Source organism: Aspergillus aculeatinus, assembly GCF_003184765.1.
Source record: "Aspergillus aculeatinus CBS 121060 unplaced genomic scaffold BO66scaffold_2, whole genome shotgun sequence".
Taxonomy (NCBI): domain Eukaryota; kingdom Fungi; phylum Ascomycota; class Eurotiomycetes; order Eurotiales; family Aspergillaceae; genus Aspergillus; species Aspergillus aculeatinus.
In genome coordinates, this window is record NW_020291471.1 from 315,964 (window position 1) to 336,567 (window position 20,604).

At 51.8% G+C, this 20,604-nt stretch overlaps 7 protein-coding genes across 7 annotated transcripts; 6 read left to right on the forward strand and 1 right to left on the reverse strand.

The window, feature by feature from the left end:
• Positions 1-3,855: 3,855 nt before the first annotated feature.
• On the forward strand, positions 3,856-6,066 carry BO66DRAFT_311759 (uncharacterized protein; the record flags this gene model as incomplete). The annotated part of the gene is made up of 1 exon (XM_025643335.1): positions 3,856-6,066. A coding segment is annotated over one exon (2,211 nt), but the record flags the coding sequence as incomplete, so codon positions are not given.
• Positions 6,067-7,152: 1,086 nt separating this feature from the next.
• Positions 7,153-9,365, forward strand: BO66DRAFT_364031 (putative UDP-galactose transporter). The gene is made up of 4 exons (XM_025645142.1): positions 7,153-7,615; positions 7,721-7,750; positions 7,814-8,785; positions 8,841-9,365. The coding sequence occupies exons 1-4, from the start codon at positions 7,547-7,549 to the stop codon at positions 9,156-9,158; spliced, it is 1,389 nt and encodes a 462-aa protein (XP_025508629.1). The 5' UTR covers positions 7,153-7,546; the 3' UTR covers positions 9,159-9,365.
• Positions 9,366-9,646: 281 nt separating this feature from the next.
• BO66DRAFT_416979 (putative DEAD/DEAH box DNA helicase (Mer3)) lies at positions 9,647-14,661 on the forward strand (the record flags this gene model as incomplete). Its single annotated transcript, XM_025649639.1, has 13 exons — positions 9,647-9,890; positions 9,956-10,087; positions 10,141-10,244; positions 10,380-11,152; positions 11,211-11,392; positions 11,451-12,139; positions 12,193-12,768; positions 12,824-12,978; positions 13,030-13,127; positions 13,180-13,395; positions 13,452-13,629; positions 13,678-14,271; positions 14,323-14,661. 13 exons carry the CDS (start codon positions 9,647-9,649, stop codon positions 14,567-14,569), a joined length of 4,188 nt encoding a protein of 1,395 aa, XP_025508630.1. The 3' UTR covers positions 14,570-14,661.
• A 445-nt stretch (positions 14,662-15,106) lies between these two features.
• BO66DRAFT_364038 (uncharacterized protein) lies at positions 15,107-18,143 on the forward strand. Its single transcript, XM_025645143.1, has 6 exons — positions 15,107-15,594; positions 15,669-15,716; positions 15,805-16,456; positions 16,507-16,811; positions 16,869-17,155; positions 17,309-18,143. The coding sequence occupies exons 1-6, from the start codon at positions 15,571-15,573 to the stop codon at positions 17,787-17,789; spliced, it is 1,797 nt and encodes a 598-aa protein (XP_025508631.1). The 5' UTR covers positions 15,107-15,570; the 3' UTR covers positions 17,790-18,143.
• On the reverse strand, positions 17,863-18,295 carry BO66DRAFT_67248 (uncharacterized protein). The gene has a single exon (XM_025653485.1). It carries the CDS (start codon positions 18,231-18,233, stop codon positions 17,937-17,939), a length of 297 nt encoding a protein of 98 aa, XP_025508632.1. The 5' UTR covers positions 18,234-18,295; the 3' UTR covers positions 17,863-17,936.
• A 26-nt stretch (positions 18,296-18,321) lies between these two features.
• Positions 18,322-19,264, forward strand: BO66DRAFT_364041 (Mg-dependent acid phosphatase; the record flags this gene model as incomplete). The annotated part of the gene is made up of 2 exons (XM_025645144.1): positions 18,322-18,671; positions 18,790-19,264. Exons 1-2 carry the CDS (start codon positions 18,481-18,483, stop codon positions 19,262-19,264), a joined length of 666 nt encoding a protein of 221 aa, XP_025508633.1. The 5' UTR covers positions 18,322-18,480.
• Positions 19,265-19,544: 280 nt separating this feature from the next.
• On the forward strand, positions 19,545-20,595 carry BO66DRAFT_467472 (transferase hexapeptide domain protein; the record flags this gene model as incomplete). The annotated part of the gene is made up of 1 exon (XM_025652568.1): positions 19,545-20,595. The coding sequence occupies exon 1, from the start codon at positions 19,663-19,665 to the stop codon at positions 20,593-20,595; it is 933 nt and encodes a 310-aa protein (XP_025508634.1). The 5' UTR covers positions 19,545-19,662.
• Positions 20,596-20,604: the final 9 nt, after the last annotated feature.

A 20,604-nucleotide genomic window follows, 5' to 3' on the forward strand; every position in this document is an offset into this window, starting at 1 on the left:
GGGGATGGCGGGAGAAGATGAGGTTGATCATCTTTTGGGGAAATAGCCACCAGGGGATTCTCTTTTTCATTTTCTTGTGCTCATGCTAGGTATGAAGTAGGCTAGTTGGGTTTATTGAGCGGAGTCCCCCCACGATTCGTAGATAATCGGTAATTCTGGTACCGGTAGGAGTGCTGCCTGTTCGAATCTATTGTTTGATTCATCTGGATCATTATTTTGTCCAGTTTCCAAATCCTCCCTTTGTGAGGAAGGGGGTGGACTGACAGCTTGAAAAAAAAACATCCTGACAATCATGTCAATTCGGCATAGGGCTCGTCGATCAGGGGTCTAAACCCAAAGGTTCCAGCGGTTCGGGAGCCAAGTCAGCGAATAGTCCGCAAATGGTCCCTTATGCCTGAAACTGGTATGTACTATCAACCATTTAAAACTCATTTGACGTGCCGGATTGAGTTTATCATTTTCTGGAGAATGTGGCTGCGTCTTACTATCTCGGGTTATCGGTCCAGGTACTGGACATCGTATTTCTGGAGTTCGTGGGGAAACTCTGACGCTTGGCTCTTCCCGTCTGTTAGGTTAGCTCTCAGACGGCCTCATAGCAGCGTCAGCACGAGCCGCAGTGGACACAATTGTGTTCGTAGCAGAGAACCAGATTTGTCATATGTCCTGCCCTTTCGAGCTACGGAACTGGCTCGGCAAGTGAGTGGCATTGAATGGGAGACTAATTCGGTAAAAGATAGCCGGACAGACGGACGGCAGCTTGGCAGATAATCGATCTGCATACTAGTACTGTACTGTATTCCTTAGCAAACGAGGTACGGAGTATGCTGCATGAAATACTGACATGCATTCTCAAGCAGATTGACCTCATCTCAGCAGTGGCCATGGCGAGAAATTGATAGCATGAGATGAAAGCTAAGAAAACTGTTGAGATTTGCATCTCAGCAGCCCCTTCGAAGGCCTCAAATTCAACATTGTAGGCGGCACAACCTTGACCTGATCAATCCCGCCGTCTGTCCCGATTTAATTGGAGCCAGTGAGCCAAGTCCATCCCTGTGATAACAAGACTGACTGCCACTGGCGTCATCATACCCTCTCCATGCTGCAAACCGCATGTGAGGAATTCCTCTGCATGTACATGCAAATGAGGGTTCGGCGAGACGCCATCTCAGCGTCGTTCCATGGAAACATGTGCCAGAGGGCCATCGATCATTGTTGACTATTCAATCGCCATGCATCTAAGATTTGAGATTAAGCCTTTGGCTACCCAATGACGAACGACTGATGTCTAGTTCGCCGCTATCTTGCCTCCCGATCGGTAGTGGCGCACGGCTGTAGACAGCATGTGAATGACGAGGATGTCCTAGATATTCCAATTAGAGTAGAGATGGGCAGGTTCGTGCTTGCTCGAGATCGATATCATCGACCACTATTGAATCGGAACTTCGATGACCCCACCAGCACGACGCCGGGGTATGACGCTGGGGCGCGGGACGAAGATCAGCAGCAGCGAACTTTCCCATTTGGAGGAAGAAACCAGCTAAGGGACGGCTGAGAGGCTGAGGGCAGGCGAGGAGGTTCGGTAGTTCCTCAAGGCAAGGCTTTCTTTCCACTGTGCGCAGTGCGCACATAATCAGCAATTTCCATGGATCATCGATCATCGACGGAGTGGTTGGCAGAACCCGTGGAGCAACGACTAGCCGCTTTTAGCCCCTGACTTTTAAGTTCTTGAGGATTTTTGACTGCTGCCGACACAAACTTGGTATGACATGACAGCGCGACAGTTTGCGTTTCTGAGATTCGAAGTCCTGATACACAAGTTGGTGTTTTACTGGTGTATGCAGTACTCATGTATGCGCACCGGCCCTTATGATGCATTGCTCGAATGGCTGCAATTCTTTCCCCTCTTCTTGACTCGAGGAAAGGAAAAGACCGGGCTTCGTTTGTTTATCCCCAAATAGTCCAGGTAGGCACGTGTGCAGCCGCGCGCCTAAACCTTTCCGTCTTTATTATTTATTCCCCTGGAAAAGGAAAAAAAAAAGAACACTATTGCCTCTAGAACCGCCCCTAGAAAAATGCAGAAGACGGGAAGGAACACATCCTTGAAGAGACAAAAAGAGGAAAACTTTAACTAAGGCAAGGGGTTACGCTATCGTGGACTTGTCACTTCGACTGCATCTTCAACTAACTTGCTCGCTCACACAAGTAAGTCTTTTCTCATCATGACAACCGCTTACCAGTTCCCAGTTCCCGTGGAATTTCTACCCGTCGCCCCGTTCGGAACCCCTGGACTTCAAGACATCAATTTCCAGGTAATCAATTTCTTGCATTGTAGATTAGTCGTTCAGGACTCCGGACTCCGGAGCTTGGATAGTATAGCACTCATGTACAGTACTGTACTGAGTACACACAGCATAATCCCTCATGCGCTGATTCGGATTCCGGAACTCTGAGTCTCTCACGGACCTCTACGGCCCCATAAGAGACCGACCTCAGAGCCCAGACAGAGCCTGTGGCACAATTCCTCGTACTGGCTTGGAACGGCCTCCAATTGCAACATGACGAGGAGAAACCAATTCCTTTCTGAATCCTGTACTTGCCTCGATGGGGCATCGCTTGCCCCGGGGACCCATCATGAGTTATCAAATTCTCATCACCGGGTATCCACGAACCCACCCCTCGAGCTCCCCTCTCAGCGGCCACTTAGCGATCTATGGAGCCATGGTTGAGGGGTGCCTGTCGATTGTTACTGCTGTTGTACGATGCTCCAATTCCACTCACCATTCGTTCTCCCCTGATTGTGATGGTCATGGCCCAGCGCTTGCTTCTTGACATTCGTTGTCAGGCTCTCATGCTCCACATCTACGATTTGAGTTGCTAAATGAGAACCTTTCACCTTTCAAGGCATCTTTGTTTGGGTCTGGAAGTTGTTCATCCCGACTTGCTTCCTCCTAGTCTGGTTGTTGGCCCATGCTACTAGAATTAGACACTACTGGCGCCTCCTTCCAGTATTTCTGCCTTCAGTGTCCCACCCCTTTTACCGATAGTAAGTCTCTACTACTGTTTTACAGTGCTCTCTGCACCGTGATTAATAGTTTGAATATACGGGTTTTGATTTTTTTTGGATTTATTTTTGTTTTGTTTTGTTAAACCATTTTTTTCATAGCGCCTGCTATTCCCTTTAGGCTTTGACGGCCGAACCCTCCTGCGCCCGGTCAATCTTCTGCACCGGCAGTCCTTCAAAAGCAGTTGAGGATCCTCTTTTTGGTGCTCTGCACTTTTCTTGGACAATAGCTTCACTCGTTCACCTTTTTTTTTCTCTTTTTATTCTCAAACCGCAACACATTTTCCTCCATAGTCAAACCACCTACTTCACGAGTCTGACCTATTTCCCTTCTTATCTTACTTTCTTTAACCTTATGCCACGGACCCCTGCCCCTACATATTGTGGCGTTCATAGGGTCAGGTACCAGCAACTATTCGATTTCCAGACCGCCTATTCAAGCATACTCGGAGCATAGCATTTGCTAGCGAGACGTTGGAAGCCGGAATACGTTGTGACCAAAACGGTAACCATACAGGCGAACAAGGAGTTTCGGACGGCACACCGACTTACGCTCGTGTGGGGAAGACACAATCGGATCCGGACACAAGAGCTAAAAAGGATTCGAGGCCTCCCACCTTGAGCTTCGAGTCTCTGTGCCAATTTCACCGTTGCATGGAGAGACGATTTATGTGGTTACTCCAAGCTAGCGCTGCAACGAGAGTAAAGTAACCGATTGCAACTGTCACAGACCGAACTCATGAACTCGGGAGATCGAAGCTTCTTACCCAGCGGACCATTGAAATTTACTGAGAAGAATCGCCAAAATGAATCCAACTCCCGGTGGAAAGCTTCCGGCAACATTGAGTCAGGATGATCTGAGGAACGAGAATTCCTCAAAGGCCTATAAGATCTTGGGAGCTGCTGATATCCCTTCTCGCGATGAATACCCGAGCCGCGACGACAAGAGAAGATCGAAAAAGCCGACCTTCAGACGATCTCCGGAGGTAAAGTCACAAAAGAGTGGGAGTTTCGTTCCCTTTCCGACCGCCGGTTCAGAATCCACTCTTCCACCAGCTCATCTCCGTCTTCGAGCCTCATCCCCGCTGTTGGGGCAGGAATATCGATTAGAAGATACTGCCTTGCCTACTATACCAATAGCCTCGAAGAGACTTCACCTTACTGGCTCCTCATCGGCCTTGCTTTCCTATTTTACCTCCAAGGAATCAACGACGGACTCGAACCCGTCCCTTGGAGTTGCAACCAGCAGCTCTGGAAACAACGAAAACCGCAAATCAGAGTCGCGGCAACATGCAGAACCGCGCCATGGACTGAAACAGCCCAAGGAATCCATGAGGGACTCGCGCAAGAAGATGCGTCCGCCTCGGATTGATCTTTCAATGCTGTTCCCCAAGCCACGGGCGAATGCCGCGCCTCTTCTGTCCCCCCAGCGGATGGTAGATTCGCCTTCGCCCATCTCAGTGACCTTCGAGCAGGCTACTACGAACCCGGAAGACACCCAGACCCAAGATTCCTCTCAAAAGCCATCAAAAACGCCGCATCATCCGAAGGCATCTATTCTGAAAGTAGCCAACCACCACGCTCAAGAACCATCCACTAAGTACAAGATGAGAAGCTCAGATTGGTCAGATTCTTCTTTCGAGAAGACCGTACGCACCAATGAGATGGACCTCGCTTTGCAAAGGTATAGCGACATGGAACATACCGCCCGGCCGTCCGAGCGATTGCATGCACAGTCTCAGAGCCGCGACAATCACGTATTAAAACGGGATTCGAAGTCGACCGAGCAGGACTCGCGAGACCTATCATCCAATAATTCCGTGAGCGGATGGAGCAGAGAGTCCTACTTATCTCCTAAAACCCGCCTTCCTTCAAAAGCTTATCGTGCCTCGAATGCTGGGCACAATGGCGCCAACGCGAAGAGTTCAATGCCCAAGAAAACCAGCAAGAGTACGTTGAGAACGGCGGATCTCAACCAGTCAAGCGTTCTTTGTCTGTCTTCGTCAGAGGACGAAGAGGAAGACGACGACGAAACCTACCCCAAGGGCCATTCTGATGCAAGTGCGAGAAACAGTGTGGCAACTTACGGCGAGTGTGAGCCTGAAATCTGCACAGCTTCTGCAGCGCATACTACTAGAGGCACGCTGCGAGACATCGACCGGCCAATATCTGGCATAAGTCGTGGATCGCAATACAGTCAGAGGAACCAATCTCTTCGTCGAAACCCCTCCATGTCGTCAGCGGGAAGATCATCAACAGCCACTAGGAAGAGTCAGTCTCGCCGATCAAGTGGTATCCCCACCATTTCTGAGCCCGAGTTCTTCCACGGAGATCCTATCTTCAGTCAGTCAAAGACTGCTCCGCGCACCAGAAACTCGATGACTGCACAGAAAGAGGCCAATAGACGAAGTCGAGTCATTGCGGTGACGCGGCAAGAGGAACATCTTCTAGAAGCCATGAGACAGCGACAAGGCAAAATCACGCCCAGTCTCTTCAACGAAGTCCGTGTTCCGGAACCCGATCAGGGATCTATGCTTTCCGTGCCTTCACGCGATTCCTTCTATGGCACGGACATGTCGTTCCTACGCTTGAGCCCAGCGGTTTCGGCTATGTCGAGCCAAACCACGCAGCAAAGTGATCGGGAGGGGCTGGTGTTTCAGAGTAGTTCTTCTGATGGAGAGCAGAAAACTGTTTGGTCGTTTCCCTCGCCTCGCACCAGTCTTGCATACTCCGAGAGCCTTCCATCCCCCGTCACTAGCGGAGCTTCTCCCGTAACACCCACGCATCCTTTGCAGCGTTTCTCGGCCCTTCCAACGCAAAAGCCGCCGCCTATGCGTCCACCTCCGGCTGTGCCCAAATCACAGCGACGACACTCAAGGAGACGCACGGATAGTAGCGAAGCGATCATCCTGGAGGAGTCGAACGAGGTGCCCCAGAGCGACGACTTTCCTATCTGGGCTATCAGGTGGAACAACGAGAACAGTAACGTGACGGCTGTCCACTAAAGCTCGATGTCTTGGAAGCACTTCAGCTGTCTTCTAAGTTTATGAAACCGATGTCCAACAACTTCAATTTAACGCTCGATCATACTGCATCATTCACTCGCTTGATGCATCTCATAATTATCTACTTACCCACCTGAACACTCATTGCTTTCTCATTGATACCTAAACTGTTGTCATTCTGTATAAAACTTGGCGATATGATACCAGATGACTATCCTTTAACAACACCGATCGCTGGCTCATTGCCTACTCATGTATATATTTCTTTTGACGAAATTAGAGAACGGGTGGTACGGTGTACCACCAAATCAAATGACTTCAAAATTGAACCATGGTTTTCTCCTGCATGCGTAACGTGGTCTGTTTGATTGCGTAGAAGACGACAGAACGGTGGCTGCGAATTTGCACGAGCGTGGTTTGTTTGTGTATGAGGCGCGCCCGCTTGTTGCACCCATTCAAAGTCCGCGATGAAAGGCTGAGGAGGCAGCCCCTGAAGCCGGCATATACCCACCAGGCTTGTCGAATGGTAGCCAGGCACGTTGTAAAGTACCACAACAGGGCGAGTGGCGGTGCCTGGATTGGAGATGTGGTAGCTTGCCAAGGTGCCGAAGGCAGGGTTTGTCTGTTCGGAAGGATTCTCTGTCAATCGACGCTAGAATGGATATGTGTAATTGTTCATATGGCGGTAGCATGGGTGGGTGTGCGCTGATGATGAGCATGGATCGACGTTAAAATGGTTACTGCTATGTCTTAGTCTGACGTCAGCTGCCATTCCTCAGGGGAGGGGGATGAGAGATTAGCGAAAGGTTGACCTAAAGAATTGAGTTGAAGGCTGGAAAGTGGGAAGTGGGCAGCAGTGGGAACCTCTAAGCTATGAGTACCTACGCAGTACGCACCCTACGTAACCTATGGACTGAACCGAGACTGAGGGACTAGACCGCCACAGTTGCTGCTGCGCAGCTGCTCAGTGCTTTCAATCCCACCCCCCCCCCCCCTCCCCTCCCGTGACCCACACCGCCCAAACAAGCGTCTCGACAATACCCCGGACTCTCTTATTCTCTTGTTCACTCACCCACTCCAGGCTTGCTTTCCTTGCCTTTCTTCCTTTGTCCTTTGTTCTACGGAGGGTACTCTACTTGAACTTTACACCTTAATATCCTACCCTCCTATTTTCACCCTCACGAACTAGTGACCCTTCCTCTACCTGCTTCTCGCGACTCACTCGATCAGGCCTCGGTTTGCTGGCGGACTCACGGCCCAGCGCGCACAAGCTCCCGCTACCCCCTCCCCCTCCGACAACCGACCGACGCGTGCACATTTCGCTCAAGAAAATCTCCGCCGCAGTCGCTTACAACTACTTCAATCTACGCGACGTGAGAACATTGCTGCGGGGCAGCCTATACAAGACTGCTAGTGTTTTACTCGAAGCTTAACCACAGACAGCGCAAGTGCTGTCGAGGACGAGTTGACTAACATCACTATGGGAGAGACCGCAGCGCGCCGGTCTGCAGGACTGGGAATAACCATGAAGAATGCTTCTTGGGTCCTAGTAAGATCTTCATCTACCCTTTGTTAAAAGATTGCTGCGCGCCTGTGCTTTGCGCTCAGCGTCATCCTTGCTGGGCACGCCCGTTAACTATGTGTTCTGGTCTAGTTGGCGGCACAGTACACTGCCTTTGTGTTGGTAAGTTCACCATGTCACTCAATGCTCTGCAGCTGTAATGGAAAGCTAAACTTCTCCTTGTAGTTATCACATTATTCTAGGGTCATGCCGCCAGCTGGCGGCAGACGGTATCTGACGTCCACCGCTGTTTTCTTCAACGAGGTCGCCAAACTCGCCATCTCCTTGACTATAGCCCTGTACGAGGTTTCGAAGACGGCACCACCTTCGGTTCCCGCAACGTCGCTATTCTTTTCGCTCACCTCCGCCGTTTTCTCCGGCGATAGTTGGAAGCTCGCAATCCCCGCTTGTCTCTATACGATCGCCAATTCTTTGCAGTACATTGCACTCTCGAACTTGCAAGCTGCCACTTTCCAAGTCTCGTACCAGCTGAAGCTTCTGGTAACGGCCATATTCAGCCTTTTTGTCTTTAGAAGGTCGATCTCTCTCCGCAAATGGGGTCTGCTGGTACTCCTTGTGATTGGGGTTGCACTGGTGCAAATCCCCAATGGCAGCGTCGACGAGGCTCACTTCGATGAAGCTGCGCATCTTTCTTTCCCCCGGTCGTTGGAGGAGTGGAAAGCTGCCAAGCTTGGACGTGAAAATCTACACAAGCGTTCCGCGACTTACGAAGGCATTGAGGAGGATATTCTGACTGCTAATCCTCGCTTGAACGGAACAATTGGTCTCTTGGCTACTGTAGGCGCCTGTGTTGCCTCTGGTCTAGCGGGGGTATATTTCGAAAAAGTCATCCAAGACAGCGCGAAGGCGACATCACTTTGGGTGCGCAACGTCCAACTGGCCGTTTACTCTATCTTCCCTGCACTGTTCATCGGCGTCGTATTTCTGGACGGTGAGAAAGTGGCAGCCAATGGGTTCTTCGATGGATACAACTGGGTCGTTTGGTCTACTGTTATTATTCAAGCCCTGGGAGGTATTGTCACGTCTTTCTGCATTGGCTATGTCTACAGAGATGCGAAGAACATTGCTACGGCTGCAAGCATCGTCCTCACAACGCTAGCGAGCACCTGGCTCTTTGAGTTTGAACTCACTGCAAATGTACGCCATCATCCCCTTTGCTTACTGAGATGAGAACTAATGTTGATGCTTGCAGTTCCTCCTTGGGTCTTTCGCAGTACTAGTGACTACTTGCCTCTGTGAGGAGTCAAGCGCCAACCCTGTCAAGGCTCAACGACAGACGCTGCGTCCGCCCCCCATTCGAGTTGACCGCTATGAGAAGGATAATAAGAGTGGTGAGGCTTCGCCTGCCTCGCCATCACCCAACGAAATATCTATCAAGCTTCCTGGAACACCATTCTTGTCCGATGCCGGCCTCTCCACATCGAGACCTACATCACCGGGCCATGTACGCGTTAGTGCTGGCCGCACTCCAAGCGGAGGTTACTTTGAGAAGCACCCTCGGGATCAATGAGTCGAGGGTGCGATTACCAGTGTTTTGATAGTGGCTTTTGAATTGGCGCTACACTGTATCATGGTTTCAGAAGTAAATATGGATGGATAGAAGCGGTGATGCCTGTTACGGTCTCGACGGAAAATGCCTCAATTTCTTGTACTCTATGGTCGTTCTTCTACCTTGTTGATTATAGCTGGATAGGATTCTCAAATCCCATGTTTTTATACACCGTGCATCTGCACCATACGAAGCAAAACTATAGTAGCTTATCTTTCATCATCCATGACATACAAGGCTGATGTACAAGACATTGTACATCATCGTGGCTGATTTGGGGGTGGCTCGATCCAATTGCCTCTGTGGGCAGTCACATGTCTCCTATCAAGTCTCCTTTGGGGAGACTAGTACCTATCCTCTATATCTTTCCGCATAGCCTCGTCTGTCCCCATTGGTATCTCTTCCCTTCGTGGCAATTGTTGGTATGAGGTATCGTATATCTAGGCAACATGCGGCGTGATCGATATCAGTTCAAGCCCTCACCCAGGCAGCAGACCTTGTCCGAGCGCAGAGCAGAGCTACTCCTGCGAACACCTAGTCGGTTCCGTCACCACCATGCTAATCATACGTTAGAAGAGGGCGCTCGAGTCTCACCATATTTCAGCAGTCAGGCTCAACAGACTCCCGAGAGTTATCTTTCTGAGAATCTTCACACGCCTCCATTTGACGATGTCCAGGAGCTTGATGCATTTGGTGAGTCGTGATGGTACTTTCAATCGTATTCTTCGTGGGTCTAACGTCAATAATTATTCAATCAGATCTTGAGCTGCTAGCGCAGTCAAATGCACAGACACAACGTCTTCTCCAGCCGAGTGCGCACGGTGATCACTACTCAGCTTCGAACCGCTTCGAGTCGGTTGTTCATCCTCGAGCAGCTCGATATCCTCATGGTAAGTATACTGGTACGGAGATATCCAGAAATGGCAATCTGATGGTATGGCAGACGTGCTTCAGGTGTCACCTCAAGATGCAGGATCCAGCTCCTCGGGGGTAGGAATAAGATCCCCGTCGAGTCCCTTGCTCAGACTGCAAGCCCATCGGGGCACCGTGGACCGAATCCCTGAATACCCAAATGACACCCGAACGGAACTTGAACCTCAGTATCGTGCTAGCCCTAGTGCTGAACGACTGTCGTCCTCAATTACTGCTTCTGGGCATTCGGTACATTCACGGCCAGGGCAGATCACTAATTCCCCTCGTTTCCCTGCATCTGTTCGGGGCATTGTCCTTGTATCGGTGCATGAGCTTCCCGATAAATATCGCGCCATATTCCCTTTCCCGGTCTTCAACGCAATCCAATCCAAGTGTTTCCAATCCGTTTACAGGAGTGACCACAACATCGTCCTATCGGCCCCAACAGGAAGCGGCAAGACCGTGATCATGGAGCTGGCGATATGCCGATTAATGAGTACATCCAAGGACGAAAGGTTCAAAGTGATATACCAAGCGCCCACCAAGTCTCTATGCTCAGAGAGATTCCGAGACTGGAATGAAAAGTTCCTTACCTTGGGGCTGCAGTGTGCTGAGCTGACCGGCGACACCGATCACACGCAGCTGAAGAGCGTGCAAAACAGCCAGATCATCATCACCACCCCCGAAAAGTGGGACAGCGTGACCCGGAAGTGGAAAGATCATGCACGATTGATGCAGCTGGTCAAGCTGTTCCTTATCGACGAGGTCCACATTCTCAAAGAAGCCCGAGGAGCCACACTCGAGGCCGTCGTTTCCCGTATGAAGACCAATGGTTCGAATGTACGGTTCGTTGCCCTGAGTGCGACAGTGCCGAACTCTGAGGACATTGCGACATGGCTTGGTCGCGACGCGACAAATCAGCACCTACCTGCGCATAGGGAACGCTTCGATGAGAGCTTCCGTCCCGTTAAGCTGCGAAAGTTCGTCTATGGCTATCGGTCACAGGGCAATGACTTTGCCTTTGACAAGATGTGCAACACCAAGTAAGCCAAGTCGACTTATGTCGCATTTTGCGAGTCTTCGTTAACGTCATGATTGCAGACTTCCTGATCTGATCAAGGCGCATTCTTGTAAGAAGCCCATAATCGTTTTCTGCTGCACTAGAATCTCTGCCGTCTCGACGGCGAAAGAGCTTGCTCGACTGTGGTCAATGTCCAATCCTCCTGCCAGACTATGGAAAGGAGCAAGCAGACCTCTGGGGGCCCAGAATGAAGACTTGAAGGGTAGGTTCTGACCCAGAAGACATGAAATCACAGTTCATGATGCTGAACATTTGAGCAGGGATATTGACTGCCGGTGTCGCCTTTCACCATGCAGGCCTTGATGCCGTTGACCGGCGCACAGTTGAAACAGGGTTTCTTCAAGGGCATATCAGCATTATATGCTGCACGTCCACTCTCGCAGTCGGCGTCAATCTTCCGTGCCATCTCGTGGTCATCAAAGGCACCGTGGGCTGGCAAGGGGGTGGCTGTCAGGAGTATTCCGATATGGAGATCATGCAGATGCTCGGCCGTGCGGGTCGACCACAGTTTGACAACAGTGCCACAGCGGTGATCATGACCAGAAAGGAACGCGAGTCTCACTACGAGAAGCTTGTCTCGGGATCTGAGAGCCTTGAGAGCTGTCTGCATCTGAATCTGATCGATCACCTTAACGCAGAGATCGGGTTAGGTAATGTGACTGACATTAATTCCGCCATCAGGTGGCTGGGGGGCACATTTCTGTTCGTGAGACTCAGAAGAAATCCAGCACACTACCAGCTGAAAGAGACTGCAGATGGAGATGGGGAAGATAAGATGCTTCGACAGATCTGTGAGAAGGACATTACACTTCTCCAAGAGTATGGGTTGGTCACAGTTGATGGCCTCCAATCAACCAGTGTCGGGGAAGCAATGGCTCGCTATTACGTGCGGTTCGAAACAATGAAGCATTTGCTCACATTGAAGCCCCAGTCTACTATGCCACAGATAGTAAGTCAAGGGCGTTGGATGTGCATGTTAGAGCTAAGACTAAACAATCAAAGCTATCCGTCGTCGCTCAAGCGGACGAATTCCTGGACATTCGTCTCAAAGCCGGAGAGAAGTCTCTCTACAAGGAGATCAACCGCTCCAATGGGATACGCTTCCCCATCAAGGTCGATATAGCGCTTTCAGCCCACAAAATTTCGCTTCTGATCCAGTCCGAACTGGGTGCGGTGGACTTCCCGGACGGCGAACAGTTCCAGAAATTCAGATTTGTCTTCCAACAGGACAAGAGTTTCGTCTTCAGCCACATAAACAGATTGATTCGGTGCATCATAGACTGTCAGATCTCCCTTGAGGACGCGGTGACCTTGCGAAACGCCCTGGAGCTGGCAAGGAGTTTTGGGGCCAAGGTCTGGGATACCTCTCCGCTACAACTGAAGCAGCTTGAGCAGATTGGGATCGTGGCGGTCAGGAAACTGGCCGCAGCTAATATCACAAGTATTGACGCGCTGGGGCAGTGTGAGCCGCATCGCATTGACATGATCTTGAGCAAAAATCCTCCCTTCGGCGCGAAGTTGCTGGAGCGTGTTGCGAGCTTCCCTAGACTCCGAGTAGCCATCAAAATGACCGGCAAGGTACGCTGAGCCTGCAAGGCATAGACCCTCCCCAACAGTCACTAAGGACAAGTAGGAAATCAAACCGGCAGCGCCGGTGAGACTTCGCCTCAAGGCAGAGATCGCGTTCATGAACGACAAGTGCCCTTCCTTTTATCTGAAACGTCCCGTCTATGTTTGCTTCTTGGCTGAGGTATCAGACGGTCGTCTCCTGGAGTTTCGACGCATCAGGTAAGCTTGGGATACTGCCGCTATGACAGTCATTCAAGCTGATGTGCCAAGTGCGAGTAAGATGTCGAACGGCCAGGAGATTTTGCTCAGTGCGGAATTAAAGGACAGGGACCAATTCGTGTCATGTAGTGTTTCGTGTGACGACATAGGTGAGGGCATGCGTGCCCCTTAGACTCCTTGTCTGTCGCTGACGCTGGCTAGCTGGGACACTGAGATCCGCGGTGCTGAAGCCCGAGCTTCCATCGACACTATTCTTTTCTCGTCCGAACACAAGGCCCGAGGCTGCTGCTGCGAAGCCTCTTATCAATGCCTCAACCTGTGATAGCAATGATGGTTCTCAGAGCAAGCGACCCACTCCACAGAGTGTTATCACTCTGGATAGCGACGAGTCGTTGTTCGACGGGTTGCTGCAGGAAGGTAGGTTCGGCGTCCTGCATAATCCATGAAAGACCACTAACCTGATCTTACAATAGAGGACGACAATTGGTCCTTGAGCACATTGCCAGCGCCCCAAGAAGGCAAAACACGGAAGAATGGCTCGGGTGAGAGCAAGGGCTTTGACAGCAAGGCCAAGACCAGCCACGTTGAAGAACCAACACCAATGGAGAACGGCAGGTGGGCATGTAACCACCGCTGCAAGGATAAGACTGTGTAAGGAGCTATGGTATTTTTCTAAAGGGAAGTTACTGACTAGAGTAGGTGCAAGCACTTCTGTTGTCGAGATGGGCTTGACAAGCCCCCAAAGACGAGTAAGAAACAGCCATGCCTTGGGGCCGAAAAGTCGAAGGGGCTCAACCAAACAACCCTAGCAGCATCGATGGCCAGGAAGGATGAGAATACAGCTGACGCCGAGCTGTGTGGTGGTTTGAGCTTGACCAAAGAGTCTTCTACTTCTATGAATCGTAAGTCGCAGAATGGTCCAGATCATACTTCAGAAAATGAACCAGCGGAGCCTTGGTCCAACGGAGGTCCTAACGAAGATGTGTCGCCTGGCTTGAACGAAGGCAAACTCCTGAGAGAGTCTAGCGATGACACCTTCAGCGATTTCCCTTCACCTGCCGCTTTGTTGCTTGGGGATCAGACAAATGCGAAGAACGATAATGGTGGGCCTTGCAAGAAAGTCGAGATGGACGATGACACATTAGACCTGGATGACAATTGGTCGGATGATGATGTGTGGCTTGCTGTTCAGTCACCGGTTGAAGTACCTTCTTCCACGGAGAAGACTAAGGCTCAGCACACTTTGTCGTCTGAGGATCGTGTTGACGATTCATCCAACCAATCTAAGCAAAGGTAAGGTAGCAGACATCTAGGTGATGACCACTGGCTGACACTGGTTTGCAGAGTGGAAGAGCCCCCTTTCGATGCAAACCATGGAAAGAAACGAAAGCTGTCTCCAAGCGATGACGAGAATATGAAAAGGGTCAAGTCAGATGGAAAGCCTGTGGAAGAGGAATGCAACAAGGAGAATAATCCGCCGGAAGAGCTTCAAAGAGTTGTATCTGCCGAACAGGTTGTTGTGCCCAAAGGCTGGGAGGACATTGACCCTGCACTGTTGGAGGAGTTCAAGGATATCATTAATCTGTTGTAAGAGGATGAAAGGAGTCTGTGGCTTGCTGCAAGGCACTGAGTAGTTCTGCTTGTTTGTTGTACCCAATAATAGTCAGCGTTAATATAGCAGAGGATGGGTGTTCACGCTGAAGGAGACAACAGAGTCCAGCTTTGATACCATAAAGAAGCTGAAAGTGTTTCAATTTCTTCTCTCACCATCCAAAGCAGCATGATCTTTCACTTTCTACTGTTTCAATCCATTCGGTGGATCACGGGGTTCTTGTGGCGTCATCGGTGTATCTCTTTGAAAGTCTCCCAGTGAATGTTATGAGATAGAGAAGCCAGAGGAAAAGGAACATCTAGATGCCGAAATGATCCCATATAAAGATGGGTTGTGATGTGAGGATCCTTGTTGTTCTCTTCCTCCGCGTTCCATCAACACCATCTTCATCTCTCCTGTCTCTGTTCGTTCTATCCACATCCACATCAACACTTGTGGACAGGCGGTTTGAATACAGAGCTCTTGTCATCAAGAAAGGTATGTGATCCACAAAGCTGTTGATATTCAGGTTTTCGTTCAGCTGCATGTTTATGTCTGTTGGCTGTGATGGTGGAGATATCAAATCTCCATCGATCTCTGATTCTCCCACCGTCTACCGTTCTCATCCCCAACCTCTATCCACGCGATCAGTTGCACAACACTTCAGGAAGAACCCCACAAGAAGCATACTCCACTGTATAACTGTTCTGGTGTTTGAGATGCCCTCTCCTTGTGTTACTGATGCAGTCCTCTGTTCACCCCCCGTGGCCTGCCTGCTTCTGTACAGGCTGCGCGCCCTGCACGCGAGCTTGACCGTGTCCTGCAACGCCATCGATGATGGAAAGCATGACACTGAACCACCCTGTGCCCCCTTTCATCTTGCCTGACATCCTTTCTGTGGCTCCGCTTGTGCTAGTGATATTGATCCATCATGGAAGTGAGACATGTGCTGACTGCGGCCCAACCTGCCAGATCTAGTTGTGAGATCCGGGGCCCCCAAGATGGGGAAGCTCAATTATCTAGCGGTGCGAGAACACTTTCAGATGCTATATCAAAAACTGCCCTAAGGAAACAGGCTGGCTAATGATAGACATAACAGAGACGCATCAGCGGTCTCAAGGCCGGCCAAGCCGTGTCCAAAGACCTGGTAAGTTTGAACCGAACCAACCCCCATGGCGCAACAGAGTCACCCAACTGAACATCTCTGAGCCTAAGTTCCTGATCTGACATCACAGAAAAAACGTTTCCCACCAGGTGCAGGTTCCAAATCCGCCGCACGAGACCCCTTTGTCGAGATCGACGTGAGCGGCAAGGTGTTGACCGACGAGGGCCTGGCCCAGTTCATCGGAGATCTGGTGGACTGCCTCGAGTTCAGGGACCAGGACCACCCCATGGGACTGGCCAAAGTCACCGAGCTGCATCTGTCCGGCAACCGGCTGACCGTGGACTCGCTGCCGATGCTGGCGGAAGTGGTCGAGCGGAGTGCGGGCGATCTGCGCGAGCTCGATCTGTCCAACAACGACATCCAGATCACGACCCCCGATGCCGTCCGGAAGTGGACTAATTTCCTGAACTCGTTCCAGAAGTGCTTCGTGCTTCGCAAGCTGGACCTCGGTGGTAATGCCCTCGGTCGTGCGGGCGTCGAGCACCTGGCGCGCATTTACATGAAATCGGACCTGGATTTCCTCGAGGGCGATGCGCATGAAGTGCTTGAGTTGGACTCTGAGGAGGAACACCCATCGACTCCAGAATCCGTGGCTGAGGGCGTGGCTCGATTGAAGGTCATGGCCGGTAAAGAGAACGAAGGCACCGCTCGGAAGAAGAAGTCCCCGTCTCTGCCCAAGCCAGAGCAGAAAAACGGTAAGTTGGGATTCCCCTTCCCACTATGTCAATGACAGGACAGATAAGCTGATATGCTTTTCTTTTGGTGTCTTAAGCTCATACGCACGCCGAATTGAAGAAATTCGCCTGCACGCGTGGCCTTCGCTCAATCCCATACTTGATCCTCACAAATGTCTCGATGACGAGTCATAGTGCCATTCAGCTGATTCCCATGCTCGACATTCAGCGTGCCCCCGAGTCGCTGTTGAACTTTCTTCCGGTGCTTGGCAAAGCCACGGTGCTGCCTGAGAGTACGGCCTCATGCAAAAGCATCATCTGGCGCCCTAACGACAAGCTGGCTCCTCATGTGCTCCGCATGATCGAGGTAGCCGAAGCTCTTCAGCAGCTCCGAGAGTCCAAAGTTGAAACCGAATTCGAGGCAGCAGATCAGGGTGATGACAACAACAACTTCGCGGAGGCCAGCGACGCTTCCAGCGAGACGAGTCAAGACATCGATAGTGCTACCCAGCAGAAGTTACAGAGCAAACTGCGAACCGAGTTCACTCGAGTTTGCAAACGCGTACGTCTCGAGGTTATCAGGGCTGACGGCGTGCACAGCAGCACAATCTGGAGCACCGCCTTGAAAATGATGCTTGTTTCGCGCGCTCTGCTTCTAGAAGACCGGGACCGTCCCATAGATTGCGAAGAAAATGACATCCTAGAGCGGATGCCGATCCCTCGACCGACCGAAGGCCGGGTAGTCTCGTTTCCCATGGATCCGGACAGCGATGATAGCTCCTCTGGCGAGCCCACATACTACCATGTCGAGAACGCCGCGCCGTATCAGATACGCAGAGCTCAGCCGCCGACTTCGGCGCCGCTGATTAGTTTTCTCCCAGTCCGACGCAACAACTTGAGCATCTCGGAGGCTTCTGCAGTGAACACAACCGATCAGCACTCCCGCTCTGCAAGTTCGGGTCCCTTCCATCCGAGTGCCGTTAGCTTCGACCTCCAGTTTCCCAACCTGCCGTCGACAGCCCCGGGACCTCCTCCAGCACTGCGTATCCCTTCTGGCGATCTTTCTGATACCAACCAGACGACCAGAAGAGCCCCTCCACCCTCTCAACCGGCGGCGACTGCCACTCGAAGACGCACCGTTCGCGACCCTGGCAAACAGGAATGGCGCTATGATATTCCTTTCAAAGTCTGGCGTCGGATCATCGCTGAAGCAGTCGGGGCCGATGGGATCCTGGATCTCGAGCAACAAACTCGCATCATGCACTACGCAAGTGACTGGGATGTCGTTGCTTATGGTGTGCAGATCAAGGGCACGGAGGTTCACCAGCAGCTCTGGAAATTCCTAGAATCCGTGGGCTGCTTCACCTACAGTCCCCTGTGAATTGGAAACCCCTTAAATTTGTAGAGTGAGCAAAGTGGTTTGCATCCGCAACGATCTGGGCCCTCCATCATGGAAGATGGTGTCTATCTATCAGACAACAAGCAAGTTTGATGAAGAACGAATTCGCGGATTTGAGATCGGGGATGATTACCGGTAGGGAAAGTTCGAAGAACGCGTGTGGGTGAATGAATTGTATCTGGTGTGTGCTAGATGTATCCTCGGAAAGTTGTTTGCTGGCCTGACATGCTGGGTGGTGATTTGGTGCTGACTGGATGGGATTCCGACCTGAGATGTGTTTTTCCACGGCCGATTTCGAATGTGTCCATAGTTCATTTCATTAGGCTTACATTTACTTCTAAGTACAAATCCAAAAAAAAGAAGATAGGCAACAGCCCTTGATTGCTGACACAAAAAGAGTGCCCTTTCTTTCTGCAAGCTTATCATTCTTATCGCCCGCCCCACGTGATCCTTCTCCGATTTCCACCAGCTTCTCCAACGTCATTTCGCTGAGGTCCTCTCCATCTTACTCGTACTTGTGAATAAACGAAAAAATTAGGGACTTGATTTGCCACTTGTATAGACCTCGACGGCATTTATTAGACCTGTTCAGCCCCCCCGCCCAGGCTGATTTTCATCTTCTTAATCTAAATCTAAATCTCACATTCATTTTGGAAGTCCAGAACCAAACAAGATGCGCACGCGACGAACCAACACGCAACCCGTGGAAGACACCTCCGTCGCCCCCGAAACCTTCAGCGACGGCCTCCCTCTCCCCAAACTCATCGCCTTCGACCTCGACTACACCCTATGGCCCTTCTGGGTCGACACCCACGTCAGCGCCCCGATCAAACCCCGCGACAATAACTCGCGCTGCACAGACAAGTAAGCTCTCGCCTCATTCTCTCCGAGCACATCCCACGCCATCTCTCCAAGCGCACTCCATTAAACCCCAACCCAACCAACCAAGCACCTCCAAACTAACACCTCTGATCTGCCGCAGATGGAACGAATCCTTCACCTTCTACCCGGCCGTCCCCTCCATCATCCACAGCTGCAAGACCAAGAACATCCCGCTGGCCGTGGCCTCGCGCACCCACGCCCCGGACCTGGCACGCGACATGCTCAAGGCGCTGCACATCATCCCCACCTTCAGCGACAACCCCGCGGCGCACCGCACCAAGACCGTGCGCGCCCTGGACTACTTCGACCACCTCCAGATCTTCCCGGCCACCAAGACGCAGCACTTCGCCAAGATCCAGCAGGCGAGCGGGGTCGCGTACGAGGAGATGCTGTTCTTCGATGATGAGGCGCGGAATCGGAACGTGGAGACGGAGCTCGGGGTCACGTTTTGTCTGGTGAGAGATGGGGTGACCAAGGCGGAGGTGGATCGCGGGGTGTGGGCGTGGCGGAGGAGGAATGGTATCCGGAAGGAGGTGGAGGTTGGAGAGGGGGAGGGGGAGGGGGAGGATGAGTAGAGATGATAAAACGAGATGGGTTAGATGTTTTTAGATAGATACCCGGTTTGGGATTGGATGTGATTAGGTTAAATGATTTCATAGACATGCTATACTTCTGGAATTCCTACCGTACTTTACAGCTAACTAGAATTGACCGTCAACGGGGTACTCGGTATACTCTCCTGAAATGCGGGCAGGCCAGCAAGCCGGCCGCATATCGGAACCCACCCCGAATCTCCGCAATCTTATCTTTTTCCGAGTCGCAGCTTAGCTTCACAACAACAACAACAACACAATCCTTCAATTCATCCTCCCACACAACGCTACTAGAACACACCGACACCACCTCCCCCCTATCTACACACTACATCACACCAACCAACGAATCCCCACAAAGCACCAAGAGAATAACAAAAATGGATTCCCGCCCACAACCACCAACAACCCACCTCAAACCACCACCCCCCTTTCAACCTCAACCACAACCACAACCACAACCACAACCACAACACCAAAACCAACCACAACACCCACACCAACAACAATCACAACAACACCACCACCACCGCCCCTTATCCACCACCACCACCACCACAACATCATCAACAACCCGCCCCCCACTCGCCATCCACCCCAGCGCCCAAATCTCCGACACCACAATCTTCCAAGGCACGCACCCGATCTCCATCGGCGCCCACACCATCATCCACCCGCGCGCCCGCCTCTACTCCCACGAGGGCCCTATCCTCATCAGCAACAACTGCATCATCAGCGAGAAGACCGTCATCGGCACCCCGGCCCCCTTCCCCGGCAACTCGAGACCCGCCCCTTCCTCCTCCTCCACTGCCACAACCACAGCCGGTGATGGCACCGCAGCAGCAGCAGCAGCAGCAGCCGCCGCCGCCCTCCCCATCCGCATCTCCTCGCGCGTGACCATCGGCCCGGCAGTGTCTATCGCCCCAGGCGCGCATATCCATTCCGGGGTGGTGATCGATGCGTTGGCCGTGATTAATCGGCGGGTGGATGTCGGGGCGCATGCGCGGGTGTGTGCGGGCTGTGAGATTGCGGCGGGGACGGGGGTGGGGGAGTGGGTGGTTGTTTGGGGCAGTGGGGGAGGGGCTGGGCAGCGGCGGCGGCGGAGGGAGACGCGTGGGGTGGTTTGGGGGGTGCATCCATGGTCTCAATCACAGAATCAAAATCAGAATCAGAGTCAGAGGGTTGATGGGGAGAAGGCTGGGGAGGCGCCGTTGGAGGCGAGGACGTTGGAGGATGCGCGGTTGATGGTGCTGGATCTGGAGAGGGAGGCTGCGGGGAGGTTGTTGGTGGCGCAGAATCGGAGGAGGGGGTGAGTGAGGCTC